Consider the following 17,025-nt stretch of genomic DNA (forward strand, 5'->3'; position numbering starts at 1 on the left):
TCACCGAAATTTATTTCCCATAAGTGATTGCGGAAATTACTTTGTTAACACCATGACGGCAATTTTGGTGTGCACGCTCTCATCGTTTCCCAAGATTCTAGGAATTGCCATAATCCCGACAGCTGCTCCCCCTGAACACATCCAACGGCAGCACCCGTTCAAAGAGGAGAAACAGCAAAAGTGAGCGTGTTTCAGGTAAACCAAGATTGTCAGTACGCTTCCCATTGATTGCCCTAAGTAAACACACAGACGCGACTCAAAAACGTGCCTCAAGTGAGTAAACGAGGCACGCATATCAGTCGCAGATCCGCCACCGACGCCTCACCTGTCGCCTCAGCAGCTGCTCGGCTGGGTACTCCTTCCTGGTGACGTCGTCTCTGTCACAAACATCCCCGTCCAGTGGACAGACGCACTCCGAAGTAGTCACGCAGCTTCCGTAGCATGGTTCGCAGAAGGTGTGGCCACATAGGAGTGTGTAGGTAATTCTTGGAATGATGCCACATGCACTGCAGATTCTTGACGCAGGAATAGGATCCACGAACTTTAGGGGCCTCCTCTCAAGGTATTCCGAATATCCAACCAATGCGAACTCCTTCCTACCATGAGCCATGTTCAATGGCGTGCAGGGACGGAGGGCGTACGCTGTCGCCCTACTCGTTGCAAGCGCGTCTGCTGAGCACGACGGAATTGGCACCGCTTGGAGGTATGCGGCGGACGCGGTTTGTTTGCTTTCCGAGATAAGCACGTTGATATGCTTCGGCGGCTTCATGGTGCACGGTCGATGCCTACTAGATAGGATGAACGCATCAGGAAAGTACCTGAACAATCGTATACAGCACGCAGATATCGCTCACATTGAAGAGAGGGACTATTGAAAAACAACTTCATTATGGCAATGCTGAAGTTGATAGGCATGTTGCACTGATGTTTTCTGCCCAAGCAGAGGCGCCATTTTTCTTATCATGGTGGTTGGGAGGTACTTTCTATTTTGAAAGATGCAATGTTTATCTTCACCTCGGTTAGTAGCGTTCAACTTCGTTAGTGTAGGCCCCCTGACCATACGAACAGCCATGATTACCCATTGAAGCAGGCGTCTTGGTTAGCGTCATGATAACAAAAGCCGAGACAAACCACCAATTTCGGTGGCGCAGATGACAAGTGAAGATATTGCAGGTGACCAATCAGGTTGCAAAAAATTAAGAAAACCAGTCAAAGAAGAAGCGATGCATTCATCATGGCTGCTTATCTTTACGCCTTGCCTCACTGTCACACCCGTTGACAGGTGGCAACGGCACGCTGGAGGAACAAGGTTGACAATCACCACTCCTTTATCGATGCCCTAGAGTGGGCTAGAGGCAGCTTCATTAAAGCGAAAGCATTCTTAGTAACATTCATGGCGTCCTTTCAAATCACCAATACATTCTCCATATACCGATTGGTCAACGGAAAAGCTGTGACAAGACTTCTCGACACACTGCGCGGGCGTTATTCATTTTGTCAGAACAATTACTTGAAAATCGCAAAAATGAACATAACACAATATATGCATCGAGCACAAAGAAGCGGTACAATAGTGTACCTATACTTATTAACGACGTATCGGTATACATTTACACCTTCGTAGATTCGTTCACCTAGTGCGCGAAAAATCGTCGGACGGATTTGTTTTTCGTTTGCGATTTGGATGTTTGAAGGTTTGAAGATCGGTAGAATGAACTTTCAGCGAACGTTTTGCCCCTCATTTCGTGGAGTTTTCACGGTAGAAAGCTTTTGCTCTTCTCTCAACAACGTTTTTTCAGGAAGGGATGGTAAAGGTTTTAGAAATAGAAATCTAAGTACAGCGGTCAGTGTATAGTGCGGTATGACTATATCTAAGCATTCCTGCTATAGAAAATCGGCGGTGAAGTGACGATGCGGAATCTTCCTCGCTTTTGGAGTTCTTGCATATTGGCGCTTATGACACGTAGCGAAAACTTTTTCCCATAGTCCTGTCACTCCGCCAAAGTTACAACCTTCGAAGCCAGTCATAATGGTGATCCGGCTAAATCACACGCAACTATTCTTGATTTCCCTTCAGGTGGCCCCCTTGACGAAAGAAAGATAAAGTCGGGCAACAACAACAACAAAAGCAGCAGCGAAACAGGAGGAAATTTCGTTTGCCCGCACAGCCCATCTGTATTCATTTATGACGTATGCGTCAGGGATCGTAAGAATAACGCTCGATGCAGCACATATATTCTCACCGCCTCAGCTATATTTTACGCTTGATACGAAGAACGCTGCGACGTCAACACGTTGAGGCGCTTTGCTGACGGCCGATCTCCTGAAGCGCGCGTTCGCAAGACTGAAGTACTGAGCCCATAGCTCTGTGGGCAATTACATTTAAGCAATGCTAACCCTGGATATCGGTTGGACTGATTATCGTCTGCAATTTTCACATTACAGTCGCATGCCTAACTGCAATTATTAAGAGTTATGAACAAGTACTAATTAAGCGTTGCCGTGCATGACAATGGGAACTCGTTTTATTGCTTCCGCCACGGCCCCTGATCTCATTGCCCAAAGAAAACAATTTTACCTAATTGAACAGCCCATTTTTTTAAACTGAAAAGGACACTGCAGTGAATTTGCCAAGCTCCCTTTTTTGATTGCACTGCATAGACTGGCTCAAATAAATGCACTTTTCATCGTTTATCTGGGAGATAAGGCGGCATTTATTTCATAAAGCCCGAAAGAATACAAACTACCATACGTGGTTTCCGGCGGTTGCACCAACTAACCGCAGTGACGTCGATGTAAAGGTGCTACGTGATTGGTATGATATCTAAGGTTACAATTCTAACAAGGTTCTACTTTCAGTTGTGTGAAACAACGTGCTTGGAATCCTACGGCATCGTTGGATGGGCATTCTCGATATCTCAATAATCGCCATACCGCGCTTCTGTCCTGTTGTCGGCTGTAAATCGCGTCAGATAAGCCTACCAGGACGGCTTGGATTCGTAGCAATCAACAGCCGATGCCTCCGCAGTGGATGAACGCCCTCCGCGTCACCGCAGACGCTCAAATGCCATGCGCTTTCCTCCCACCTTTGGAGCTTGGTTCACTCATGCCTGCATCGTAAAAAGCGTGTCCGCACCAGGCAAAGGCTCTGCTCATTCTGGCCTGTGGCCACTCCCCGCAAGCAGTCGGTGCTTATGCCAATAGCTTGCTAACGAGCACTCGCAAGAGTGTCAGTGTCAGTCGGCGCGCGTTCTGCGAACTGCCTCGGGGAACAATGTACGTTACGCGCGAAAAGGGTGAATTAAGTATAGAAAACATCGGCTGAAAATGGAGAAATCAACATAAAAAAAGGGTGTACCTTTGGGGGATTCGAACTCGCGACTTGCAAAACATAATCCCCAGCGCTCCAGACCACTCGGCAACAAGCCAGCGCTGCATTATATGTTATACAGGGTGTCCCAGCTATGATGCACCAAGATTTAAAAAAAGAGTAAAGGCGTAACTCGAAAGAAACCAGGGGCACAATGTTTGCAGTACTGTGAGGAAGCGGGCAGTATTTTTTTCTTTAATGAGACCTAATTAACTAATTGTAATTAATTATCTAACTCGAGAAATACTGTCCTAATCACTAAAGTGTCAATGAGGAACTTGTAGGTAACCACGAGGGGCATCTAACTGCGGTATTTTCAGCGATGAACTAATTGCGTACACATTTATTCTGACTGATAAAGGAAGCCCGCGAAATATGAAAAATACCACGTGACGGCACCTCCGTGCGCACCGTAAAGCTACGCCCTCAAACAGGCTGCCTCTGAGTTAGCCAGAATGAAATAGACAAAAGAAAGAAAGAAGAAATCGCGACTGAGTTTGTTCCTTATCTGCACACGCGTCCCGCGAATCTTGTTGCTGCTGCTCCTTCCAGGCATCAAGGTGATGTGCTGTCTCTTCGGGCGGGTAACACGCGAAGCAGTTGCTTTCAATCAGCTTTGTTTGGGGACGGTGCTTTACAATGCGCGCATAAGCGGCGTCACGTGGTATTTTTCATATTTTGCGGGTTTCCTTTATCAGTCAGAATAAATGAGTACGCAATTAGTTAGTCGCTGAAAATAGCGCAGTTAGATTCCCCTCGTGGTTACCTTCAAGTGCCTCATTGACACTTTAGTGATTAGGAGAGTGTTTCCCGAGTTAGGTAATTAATTACAAATAATTAATTAGGTCTCATTAACGAAAAAATTACTCTCCGCTTCTTCACAGTACTGCAAACATTATGCACTAGGTTTTCTTCGAGTTACGCAATTTCTCTTTTTTTAAATCTTGGTGCATGATAGCTGGGACGCCCTGTATACAGACTGCCTCTCCCTGATCATGGCCCTGAAAAACCCTTTCACCATTTCAAGCAGCATCGAAAACCTCAAGGACAACATCAGCTCTCTTGCATCCATCGTACCAGTACATATATACCACGTCCCCAGTCACTCTGGAGTCTGGGGAAAGGAACTTGTTGACTCCATAACAACTCACGCCGCAACGCGAGGTGTATATGTGCACGGCAAAATCACTAAGCACATGGTGCGTTCTGCTTTAATAAAAGCTGGTCGCTTAGTGTGGCAGAATTCCTGGTCGACCAATCACTGCAGTACAAAACTGTATCGATGGACCCGAGTGTTTCGGATATACCGAGGTGTTTCCCGGCCCCCAGGAAACTGACCGCATTGTTAACAGGTCATGGACGTTTCCCGCACCACTTTTACCGCGTGCAATTACAGAACAATGACCAGTGTTTTTGTGGACACAGTGCCTCAGCTGTGGCTCATTGCTTACTGGACTGCGTTAAAACAAGACCCTACATCCACAAATTGCAGAGGCTCACAAGGCACCCCCTTGAACCACCACACCTGAGATCTCCACTTAATGACAACGCTGCAATTAAAATCCTTACAGACCTTGTGGACTACGTGGCTAGGTATGTACCTGAAGTTTGACTGCCTCGCCTGTCTTTCTGGAAGGGAACTTTATCAAGAGACGAAGTCATACGCGGTCACGTGACTTGTGTGGTGATGTGTTGTGCAGTGTAATACAGCAGTGCTGTGACATGTGGAGACTTTCCCATCGACCTAATATGCGTTAATAGTGGCTCCTACGTCATGTAAGTGCGGTTTGGTGAATGATGAACTCTAGTTTTGGACCACAGTGATGCAGACACGGCAGCGCAGTGAAGTGTATTTAAAGTGAATGGCTGTACAATGTGAAGGGCGGTGCAAAGTGTAGTGCATGATAGTCTTTACTTTACCGCTGAGTAGTGTTTATTTGAACTATGTGGTTTTGTGTCACTTCTAGCTGGCTTATTTCTGGTTGATCTGTTTTAGAGTGATTGTTACCTAGCTTTAAGAGTGATTGTACCTAGCTTTAAGATTCTCGGCATTATTTTTCAAGAAACCATGTCGTGGGATGCCCACATCGACTTCATTTCAAAAAAGCTATCTCAATTATTAGGCATAGTCTCTCGCAACCGCCATGTATTCCCTCGCCATATTCTGATGTTGATTTACAATAGCCTTTTCTCTTCTAGACTCAACTACTGTCACTTGGTATGGGCGTCAACAACTAAATATAATGTAGACAGACTACCCATTCTACAAAAAAAGTTTTTACGAGCTGTTGAAAATGTACCGATGCACCATCATACAAGCGACTTATTCACAAAATACAATATTGTCCCAGCCACGAAATGTTACGACTATCGACTTTGCAAGGTATTTAAACAAGAAAGTAAACGCGGTGATGGTTTCATTCAGAAAATAGCTAAACTGGAAAAAAATGTAGAAACATATAAGACGCGCCATTTTGAACCATGGAAAATCAAAACTACTAGAACTACATGCGGTCTACAAATGTTAAAAAACAGACTACCTCGGCTATTAAACAATTTGGATGCTAGAAACGTCAAGCTTCAGAACATCAGTTTTAAGGCATTGCGAGAGAATTTCAAAATGTAGTACATGCCTTTTGTTGCCTGTCTCAATTTGTTTTTCGCTAATTCGTCACCTTTGGCTATAGTGGCGTTAGTTTGTACATTGTGTTAATTTGTTTGATATGTGTCAATATGCTAAATTGTGTGCGCGCGCTATCAGGCGCAGATATGTAATAAAAAAAATGTCGTAGTTATCATTTGGTGTTAGGCAGCGTGCCTGGCACTAATGATAGTGATCTTTCGTGGTTTTTGGCTTTTTCTTTCTTTCTTTCTTTTATTTCGAAAAAAAAGGCTGTTTTATTGCTCTGTTTGTCTATCATGCCTTTTTTTATGTATCATGCCCATGTATGCCAATTTTATATATCATGTCATCGCGAATTTTATGTGTCACGCCAATGAGGGGGCCTGCGGCCTTGTCAAGCTGACTTCTTTCAGCTTTTTCCGCAGGTCTCCTACATCATGCAACTGATGTGAAATAAAGTCCTATTCTATTTCTATTCTTGTTGTGTCCATGGGCCTGTATGTGGTGAGAAAAGGGTCATTGATACACCAACTAATTTTGCATAGTTCCGCAACCTACTCTAAGGACATTGTTAGTGGACTGTTTCGCACGTATTTTTTTGTGTGTTCTCATTTCATAACGCCTTTCAATTTTTTTCGCATATTCACTTTCATATTTATAGATTAAACAAATTAGCTCTGATGTATAGTATTGTTTGAGTGTGGATGTAGACAGTAGCGCATTTGGATGTGCAGTCTGTTTTTTTTTAATACACGTCGAATAGGTTTTTTAAAGTATTTTTGGCCTAGTGCCAATTTTATTTATTTTGAATTGGTTTAAACCTGCGATAGCTTTGTTGATGCGGGTTTTGTCTTCGAATTTTTTTTCTTGTTTTTTTTTAGTGTGTACATTAGAGGACAGGAATTAAAAGAAATTAAAAGGGATATTTGCATACCGGCGCATACCATACGCAGCGAAAAGTTATTCCGTTGGTGCTGTTATTCTGACAACAATAAAGCCCCCGCAGAAAGTCATTTTACCAACAGTACTTGAGAAGCTAATCAGACGCAACTCCTGGTTTCCCTTCAGGTGACCCATTTGCGTCAACTGAAAAAAAGTAAATCGGGGACACCGCAACCGCCGTAGGATAGGAAATGGAGTATTGGGCACAGCTTATTTGCATTGATTCGCGACATCTGCGCGAGGGCTCGTAGCATTGCCTCTCACCACAGCACCTGATCTCAAGGCCTAAACTATGTTTTGCTCTCGCAAGAAAACGACTTCATAGAGGGCCGCATTACTAAATCCCAACTAGCCAACGCAACTTCGAGTGTTATTTTATACTTAAGATGTACTGAGATATTCGATATGAAATCCGTTTTAATTGTGTTTTGTAAAACAAAGAAGTGCATCCCGTTTATCTGGTTAATATTCCACACCCTCAATAATTTCCGATCTCGAATTACGACATTGTGCAATTTGAAAAGTACCTACAGAGTAAGATGCACGATAGGATAGTGGTAGGACAAAATGTGCTAAAGTTTTATTACCTATTTTCCTGTGTACAACAAGGACATATTACTTTCTGATCGTAGCGGTGTCACCGAGTCACAAGTCTTCCCAATGCAATGCCATGGCGTAAAGGCCACCCTTGATTGACAAACGAAGTCGCTCTTAACTAGTCCACCATATCGGTTTCATAGTTCTGTTGCAAACACATGTGCACACCATCTACAATGCGGCTGCCGAATACGCTGCCACCTCTGTAGGGAGATTTGAGAGAGAGAGAGAGAGAGAGAGAGAGAGAGAGATGGGGAAGTTCATTGAACAATGAAGAGGCTAGCCCTACTAACGGCGGAACATGTGCTTCAGGTGAGGGTAAAGACACTGAGGCGACAAAAGAAAGGTAGAAATGGTGAGATAGCGGGTAATAAAAAGTTATTCCGTTGGTGCTGTTATTCTGACAACAATAAAGCCCCCGCAGAAAGTCATTTTACCAACAGTACTTGAGAAGCAAATCAGACGCAACTCCTGGTTTCCCTTCAGGTGACCCATTTGCGTCAACTGAAAAAAAGTAAATCAGGGACACCGCAACCGCCGTAGGATAGGAAATGGAGTATTGGGCACAGCTTATTTGCATTGATTCGCGACATCTGCGCGAGGGCTCGTAGCATTGCCTCTCACCACAGCACCTGATCTCAAGGCCTAAACTATGTTTTGCTCTCGCAAGAAAACGACTTCATAGAGGGCCGCATTACTAAATCCCAACTAGCCAACGCAACTTCGAGAGTTATTTTATACTTAAGATGTACTGAGATATTCGATATGAAATCCGTTTTAATTGTGTTTTGTAAAACAAAGAAGTGCATCCCGTTTATCTGGTTAATATTCCACACCCTCAATAATTTCCGATCTCGAATTACGACATTGTGCAATTTGAAAAGTACCTACAGAGTAAGATGCACGATAGGATAGTGGTAGGACAAAATGTGCTAAAGTTTTATTACCTATTTTCCTGTGTACAAGGACATATTACTTTCTGATCGTAGCGGTGTCACCGAGTCACAAGTCTTCCCAATGCAATGCCATGGCGTAAAGGCCACCCTTGATTGACAAACGAAGTCGCTCTTAACTAGTCCACCATATCGGTTTCATAGTTCTGTTGCAAAGACATGTGCACACCATCTACAATGCGGCTGCCGAATACGCTGCCACCTCTGTAGGGAGATTTGAGAGAGAGAGAGAGAAAGAGAGAGAGAGAGAGAGAGAGAGAGAGAGAGAGAGAGAGAGAGAGAGAGAGAGAGAGAGAGAGATGGGGAAGTTCATTGAACAATGAAGAGGCTAGCCCTACTAACGGCGGAACATGTGCTTCAGGTGCGGGTAAAGACACTGAGGCGACAAAAGAAAGGTAGAAATGGTGAGATAGCGGGTAATAAAAAAAACATCCCCCTCGCGAGGGGCACGATCAAATGCAGAGCATTTCTGCGGGGGGGCGCGCCTGCAAGTCGTATGGATTACGTATTGGTTGTTGTTGTTGTAATTGTTGTCTTCCAGCGTAGACATTGTCGACGAAGTCGATGGTGAAACGTGCCGTGAACCCCCTGCCGTGGCTATGACGCAACGTGGAGCGGCTATGACGCAACGTGGCGCGGCTATGACGCAACACAATCCAACACAATCCACTTTAATCCAATCCAATCCAAATCCAAGCCAATCCAAGCCAATCCAATCGAATCCAATCCAATGCCCCTCGCGAGAGAGTGTTATAGCGCCGAAATCGCCACCACGCGAACGCGTGTTGCTGACGTCACGATCACGCCACAGATGTTAGCGACCGCAGCGCGCGCGAACGACATGTGGTTTAAGCGCGAACCGACCGCGGCGAGAGAGCGCGATGCGAGCGCCCCACCTGTTCTTGCGCGCGAACCTAACCCGGCGAGAGAGGGTGTTGCGCACGTCCCCACCTGTTGTGCGCCCGAACCGAACGCGGCGAGAGAGGGCGTTGCGAGCGGAGAGAAGGCGAGGAGGACGCGGGGGAGAGGGCGCACCTCTGGCCGACGGTTGAATGAGTCAAGGATATAAGGCACGTTCGTAACCTTCCGTTCTGTGTCGGCTTTGTGGCTCAGTTGGTAGAGCACCGTGCACCTTGCGTTCCGCCCGCAGAGTCGTAGGATCGAAACCTGGCGCCGGCAAGTATTTATATAGTGTAGGGGGAGCGATGCGGACGCGGACTACGGACGCCAACGCGGGTGACATCGTGAGTTACTGAAATGCTCTGCATTTAAAAAAACATCCCCCTCGCGAGGGGCACGATCAAATGCAGAGCATTTCTGCGGGGGGGCGCGCCTGCAAGTCGTATGGATTACGTATTGGTTGTTGTTGTTGTAATTGTTGTCTTCCAGCGTAGACATTGTCGATGAAGTCGATGGTGAAACGTGCCGTGAACCCCCTGCCGCGGCTATGACGCAACGTGGAGCGGCTATGACTCAACGGGGCGCGGCTATGACGCAACACAATCCAACACAATCCACTTTAATCCAATCCAAATCCAAGCAATCCAAGCCAATCCAATCGAATCCAATCCAATGCCCCTCGCGAGAGAGTGTTATAGCGCCGAAATCGCCACCACGCGAACGCGTGATGCTGACGTCACGATCACGCCACAGATGTTAGCGACCGCAGCGCGCGCGAACGACATGTGGTTTAAGCGCGAACCGACCGCGGCGAGAGAGCGCGATGCGAGCGCCCCACCTGTTCTTGCGCGCGAACCTAACGCGGCGAGAGAGGGTGTTGCGCACGTCCCCACCTGTTGTGCGCCCGAACCGAACGCGGCGAGAGAGGGCGTTGCGAGCGGAGAGAAGGCGAGGAGGACGCGGGGGAGAGGGCGCACCTCTGGCCGACGGTTGAATGAGTAAAGGATATAAGGCACGTTCGTAACCTTCCGTTCTGTGTCGGCTTTGTGGCTCAGTTGGTAGAGTACCGTGCACCTTGCGCTCCGCCCGCAGCGTCGTAGGATCGAAACCTGGCGCCGGCAAGTATTTATATAGTGTAGGGGGAGCGATGCGGACGCGGACCACGGACGCCAACGCGGGTGACATCGTGAGTTACTGAAATGCTCTGCATTTAAAAAGGGAGGGTAAAAAACACAACGTTGACTCCAATTTTATAAAGATCGGTAACTAGAGAAACTTTCTGGGGACGCGATAGTTCCAGAACCTCAGACAATACGGAATACTTAAAAAAAATGTGGTTCATCCTTCGTTCATAGGAATCGATTAAACACGAAAGGGAAATGTGCCTTCCCAGCAGCATTTAAATGTTTATTATGCGTCGATATGAACTTGCACATCGCTATTTAAATTTTGTCGGTATGGCGCCTTTAGACGCATCAACATTAGACCATAGATTACACGCGCTGGAGCATTGCGTACATCCGATGGAGAACCCATGCGCTCCCGAACCGTGCAAACGAAACCGAACGGGTTGTCAGCGGATCCTTTGGTGAAGTCACGGTCAGCTACAGCGAAAGGCACATGATTTGCGGGTCGGCAGCTGTCCTCTGGCTGTGCTTGGCGAGCTACGTCCTGCTGGCGAGCGCCTTTCTGCTGGCGGGTCGCTTCGGCAAAGGTGCAACCACATTGGTCCTGCTCTGTGGCCTGTACACCAGACGCTCGCGTTGCGACGAGCTCAGCTTGTGGAACGCGAGGGCGGCGCTCCACAAGCTGAGCAGCATTCATCATAAGCGGCGGACGGATAAACACAGCGGCTTCCGCTGCTATACGCTGCCCTATCGAGGCACCAACTATCGGTGCTCATTAGCGGCAAGACGCACTACTTCGCGTCACCTCTCCTCGATGGCATGAAAAACGTAGAGCGAAGGACATCAGGCGCGTTCGTAAAGCTATCCGGGCATTACTTCATGGCTCAGTTTGCAGGGCGTTTCGCACCTCCCCTTGCGGCCAGACGGATCCTGGGGTATAATCCTAGCGACGCCGTGGCAATGAAACTTTTTCTGCTGATGTCATTTCCGTGACGGATATGACGCCGGTGAGGTTTTGGTTCCCCACCATAAAATATTTCGTTGTTAAAAAGTCAACGCCGCCTTTGGCTCCAACGCAGCATCAGAAGACCGGCCAGTTAGAATAGGTACGTACATATACGTAGAACATTCTTCGCTACGTTATCCACCCCACTAAAGGTCGTACAGCAACAAGCGAGAAAATCCGAGTCATAATTCACCAATTATTTACAGATAAAATACCTCATGTCGAAGATACGGTCTAGATATTTTCCCCATACATCCTGGGGCAAATGCCAAAGTACGCAGGACATCCCAATGCGGGTGCTGATAAGCCTATCGTTCTGCTTTATGAGCAGTAAGTTTTGCGGCGGTAGCACGGAGAAGTCAATGCTTTCGTGCGTTTGTATTCGGATATCAATGTGACGCCTCGCTGTTGACGCTGAATTTCGCACTTCCGCAAGGCGTTAGGCGTAGATGCCGAAAATTCCGAGCTGTGATTAAGTCTTCAAGAGTCGATATTGGGGGGTTCGCTTGGAATTTGAGAGGATATCCTCTTACGGTATATTCGCGAGTAGGATCGACGCAAGGCTAGTAACGAAGTCCTCTGGGAAGCCAACGAAACAATATTTTAGTCTCAAGCCGCGCGATAATGCTGTAATTGTCACTTTCGGGTGCGGCTTTTTTTCTCTCGCGTCGAACACACGGGAAGGGGATGTGGTCCTTCCTTTAGGGCTCCCTATTGCAGTGTTGCCATATTAAACTGGATGAGGCTCGCGGTAGGAAAGGACCCCTACTGTCTGTATAGTTCATTCATACTACGTACCTTCGTTCTGGCATTTTTCCCTGGCTGTTTCTATGCGCTCGTGAGGGACTGACTGTAGCATTAAGGCGTCTCTTGGTGGCTTCAAATTCGTGCGCGAGCTCTGGTATCTGGGGTCGAGCATTGACGTAAAAATACCTAGAACTTAGCCGCTGTGGGCACGCTCATTTGCGTGCTGGGTTCTCCTTTTGGAAGTACGGCGGAGGCTAATTATTTATGCATAAGCATTTCTACGTGCACGTGGCGAGCAAAGCCTTCGGTCCATGTGTAACGCTCGACGTGTCTCGCTTTCTCCGCATACCAAAATGCTGTTTAATGAACCACCCCAAGGCTGCAATATTATCATGTAAGACCACTTACAAGGCGCTAAAAACGAATTCCAACCTATCCGTTTCATAGTAATAAAGCCTACCTACAGCTTTCGTCTAGTACGCTGCCCTCAAAAGAATAAGAAAAATATTTTAACTAGAACAGAAACAAAGAGAAATACGAGAAACATCCTGCGAATGCAGGAGTCCTGTAACACCATGTATCCCCAGACACAGGCATGATTTCAGAACTAAAGGCATTTAGTGGATATAACAATGTAAATGCGGATCATTAGTAAACATTCCAAGCGAAAGAAATTCCCAGTGCGCTCGCTTAAATTGGGAAATTCGCAAAACAATGTTCGGGTAACATTTTACTCAGGAAGCTTCTTACAAAATCTATAAACGGCTTTGAGCACCTTGCAATACTGGAAAGTTGTAACTTTGCGCATCACCCCCTGACATCTGTCCTACAAAATTGCAACTGAAAAATGAAACGAGACTTGAACTTACGTTATGCAAACTTTACCACACACCTCCTTAATCCCTCTCCTCCCATTACTTCGGAATACTAAAATAAAGGCCACGTTCACCTACCCGAGGACGCAGATAAAACATTTTTATGCAGGTTGCATGTCGCCTTGAAACACTTTCATTCCACATTTGCCCCAAAAGCCTCGACTTTACCCACATACCTTATACTTTGCCCGTGCAGCACACACAACAAACCTGCAATACCCTGCGTTGAAGCTTGGTGCTTCATCTAGCACATGGAGTGCACATAAATTGTACATGGCTGACATTCCCGGCATATTTGTTTCTTTAAACACATCCAGTTCTTGTGACACAATATGTACGGATTGCAGCTTCTTGGCATCAAACGATAATTTGGGGTGAAAACGCGACCAGGTAATTTTCTATGAAGTCAAGGGTATGACAGAAGCCCGTCTGGTCGGCATGCATTTTGAAGAAGAAAGACCAGGACGCCGACCACGAGTTCTTTAGAGTTTAAAAGAAATAAGCGTAAATTTAGCTTTTAAGTACATGCAGCAGCATGTACAGCCGATAAAACGCTTGTCTATAACAGCGATTTCAACTTCAACCAGCTACATCCGAAAACTGCCGAAACATACTCGTTCCAAACATGTCGGATGCAAAAGCGAAGGGCTGAGACTTCAGAATTCCGCAGTAGTTTTATTCAAATCCCGCTCCGGCGGGGCAGGCTAGGGCTGAGAGTACGTACGCTGTGTTATAGACAAGCCTTTTACCGGCTGTACATGCAGCAACCCTTACATGAACGCAATTGCCTGAGAAGCATTCCTGCCGCGTTCATTTCGCCCAGGACAAGCAGAAAACATACCACGCTCTTCAAACTAGTATGCTTCTGTATCAACCATAGTACGCTCCACATTTCCACGGCATTTCAACAATTTGCTACAAAGCCGTTTCACAGCAAAAATGGGAAATACTCCAGGTGCTTCGTATAATGCCGTAGAAAGTCCGAAAACATGCAAGCAAGAATTTCTCGCAAACCACGTAATTAACCCACCAAGTGTGCTACCTTCACCGGACTCCACGAACATTGATACCTGCCGTACACCCTGTAAATCTGAACTTGCTGTGCGGTTTATTTTCATAGCCCATCGGATAACGTATACGTACAACGCTTTCCGACGCCCATTCATGCCGCTATAAGATTCTCCGTGAAAACAGGCAGGAGCCGTGAAGGGGCCGTACCAGTAAAGTGGTCCACGGAAATAGCGCGGCTCGCTACGCCACGGAGCGTATGAACCGTTAAAGAGTAATGTCAACCACCGTCCGCCGAAGTTAACACCGGTAAATACATTCCACGGTTCCGGGACAGTGCCGGCATGGCGAATCTAGCAGTTTTGCGAAGCATTTTTTGACTGCTTATCACGTTTCAGAAACCTGCCAATGTGGCTGACCGGCCCCTCGTCGCTCGCATACCCCACGTAGCGCCCGAATACGTAAGAAGACTCTCCTTTCCAAATTCTACCTATGCAAACAATGCTCTATACCTGTAGACAATCGCTCAAGTAAAATTTAACGCGTACTTTTTGTTTAGTTTGGGAGCATTTAGGTGATAAATACACCAACAGATAGACAAGAATTTCATCGCCCAAATAAGCCATGAAGAATAATCTTTTTTCATACAAGGCCACAACAAGAGCGTCTTGTGGGTGCCTCCGGTCGGGCCTCCCTTCGTCAGTTAAAAGCCTCGAAATTTCAGTTTTTTCTACGGGTACTTATGTCGAACTACCACATGTAATTTGTCTATTTTCTGGTAGTTATCATTGCTAATTTTTCATCTTGTTTGAGAAAAGAAATCACACAGGAAAGAGCAGATCATTGGTAGGAAGTTTATTTTGCGAAGCAGGTCCAAAGTAGGTCTACTGTTAATAGCAGGATGTTTTTGTTTTCACCCGCAATATTTACGCAGTTTGGTTTTGTGCGGTAATACCGATGCAAACGAATGCGTAAAAACGGTTGTATAAAACTTGCAATTATTTGCAAACTTATCTTGTATGCGCCAGTTGTTCTGTGTACCCATATTCTGATAAGGAACTGTTGCTGTTTCAAATCAATCACAGGAGCACCTCGAACCTTAGCAAGAGCTGATCTTTCCTAACGTAACCATCACGTTCCAGGACTGTTGAGTCAAACTTGGTACCAAGAAAGCATGCCGGTTCATTGCTGCTCCTTATTGGTCTACAAAAATGCTTCTTGTAAGCCCCATCCCAAACTGCCTGGCCTTCACGATGGAGTTCTTGCCGCGTCTCGGGGTGGATGATGCTGAGCTTCAAAGTTTTCGTAAATGGCCAGTCAAGAAAGTCGTCGTCTCTACCCTTATGCAACTGAAAGGCCAGAAATATGACCACGTTGTCACCCTCTTTTACAAATTAATTCCCCAAGAGATTAGGTAACGCCGTAGGTATACTCTGTCGCTCCACCTATAACACGAACCATCTTTCATTGCCTTTGCTTTGAGCTCCGCAAGACCAGTAATAACCCTCTGATGCGTTTTTGGATCACTTGCAACCGGTGCCACTGCTGAGGCTACGCTGGTTCTCAAAGATTCAATTTTTTCAGCATAAAAGACTTTCATTTCAGCTAATTTGTGACCTAGGACTGATCCAAACTGCTCTGTTAGTGCTTCCTTCAAATGGTTATTGCTCTGGCAAATTTCACTAAGTTTGTCACTCACAGAGTCACTCTTCAGTGACAGTTGAGCGAGCTTGGCGTCCAGTTCGCGCACTCTCTGTTCAACCTTCTTCTCAAATAATTCCAAATGTGTCCTTGCGTTGGCATTAGCCCTCTGTTGTGGTTCAGGCGCCGCATCAAATGCAAGCGCTGTACATTGAGATTTCAGATGTGCACACACGTCGCGGCTCAGCACCGCCGCTGAGCAGTTGGGGCAGCGGGTCACGTGGTACTGGCAATCCTTGCGAACGTGCTCGGCGATCTGCGAAGATGGGAGGACGACAAGGCAGCCGTTGGCTTCGTTCCAGCAGTGTACCTACGCGAAGGATGGAAAACGAGGCAGCGAGAAAACATTGAAACAACAATAGGTTTCATCCAAATCACAAAAAGACTACGCGTGTCGTAGTCCATTTTGGTTTTGTTGGACGACCAAGGATACCTTGTTTGCTAAGCATTAAAGTATTTAGGGTGGCATTGCTCTTTGCCGTTTTCGTCTGAACTTTTACGCGAAGACTGAACACAGGACACAAAGAGCCGGAGAGAGCCGGGGCCTGAGTTTATTCTATATGAGCCGTCTCCCTCAAAGCTTGCGGTCACTGGCTTTTAATATTGTCGTACAGATTGGAAGCCAACAAGAAAACCCCTCTTTTAAAGCTACGTCGAAATGGCGGCTGCCAAGCTAAATAGTTGATGAAGGCCCAACACTGTATGCCATTCCTTAAAGGATATGCTGGCGCATGGAGGGCAGTGTAAAAAAATGCATGCGTAAGTTGGGGCTGAAATGCAGTTTACGACTGCCGCCGCCTGATAGGTAGCCATTTGATCCTAAAATGTATTTGATTTCGTCGCTGGCTGCAGCATGTACATTCACATATCTGGTGCCGCTGTGTAGGCGTGGTGTTTTCTGGCGTTCACCCAAATGCACCTTTTGGCTGTGCTTGTACTGAAAGGCGAAACATATCAACAAAATTGAAACCGAAGCAAAGCCTGCCGCGTGTGGTGACGCACCGTGTCTCTTAATCTTTGGCAAGTGGATGTTGCCCATGTAAAATCCGTGAACTCTGCAAACTTTGCACATACAATCTCACTCCTGACACTCTTTTCTGTTATCCCTCTGTGGTGCGGAGAAAAAAGCAGACTGCGTTCGGTGTGGCCAGGACGACCGAACGTTTACACTTTAGG

General features: G+C 46.4%; 1 protein-coding gene across 8 annotated transcripts in view; it reads right to left on the bottom strand.

The window, feature by feature from the left end:
• The window catches only part of LOC144137975 (uncharacterized), a 118,580-nt gene that overhangs the window by 66,851 nt on the left and 34,704 nt on the right, over window positions 1-17,025 (bottom strand). For 2 of the 8 annotated variants that reach the window (XR_013315782.1, XM_077670012.1), the window contains exon 2: window positions 14,989-16,159. The exons of 3 other annotated variants lie outside the window; for them this stretch is intronic. Coding sequence is in view for 3 of the 5 variants with exons in the window: in XM_077670012.1 (XP_077526138.1) it covers window positions 15,536-16,159 (624 nt within the window). In the remaining 2 variants the exon portion in view is untranslated. Of the gene's footprint in view, window positions 1-325; window positions 729-14,988; window positions 16,160-17,025 lie in introns of those variants that run through there. 3 more of the 8 variants (XM_077670010.1, XM_077670011.1, XR_013315785.1) reach the window with 3 other exon arrangements.

Source organism: Haemaphysalis longicornis, unplaced genomic scaffold (genome assembly GCF_048455015.1).
Source record: "Haemaphysalis longicornis isolate Haplotype H1 unplaced genomic scaffold, Haemaphysalis longicornis Haplotype H1 scaffold_5, whole genome shotgun sequence".
NCBI lineage: Eukaryota > Metazoa > Arthropoda > Arachnida > Ixodida > Ixodidae > Haemaphysalis > Haemaphysalis longicornis.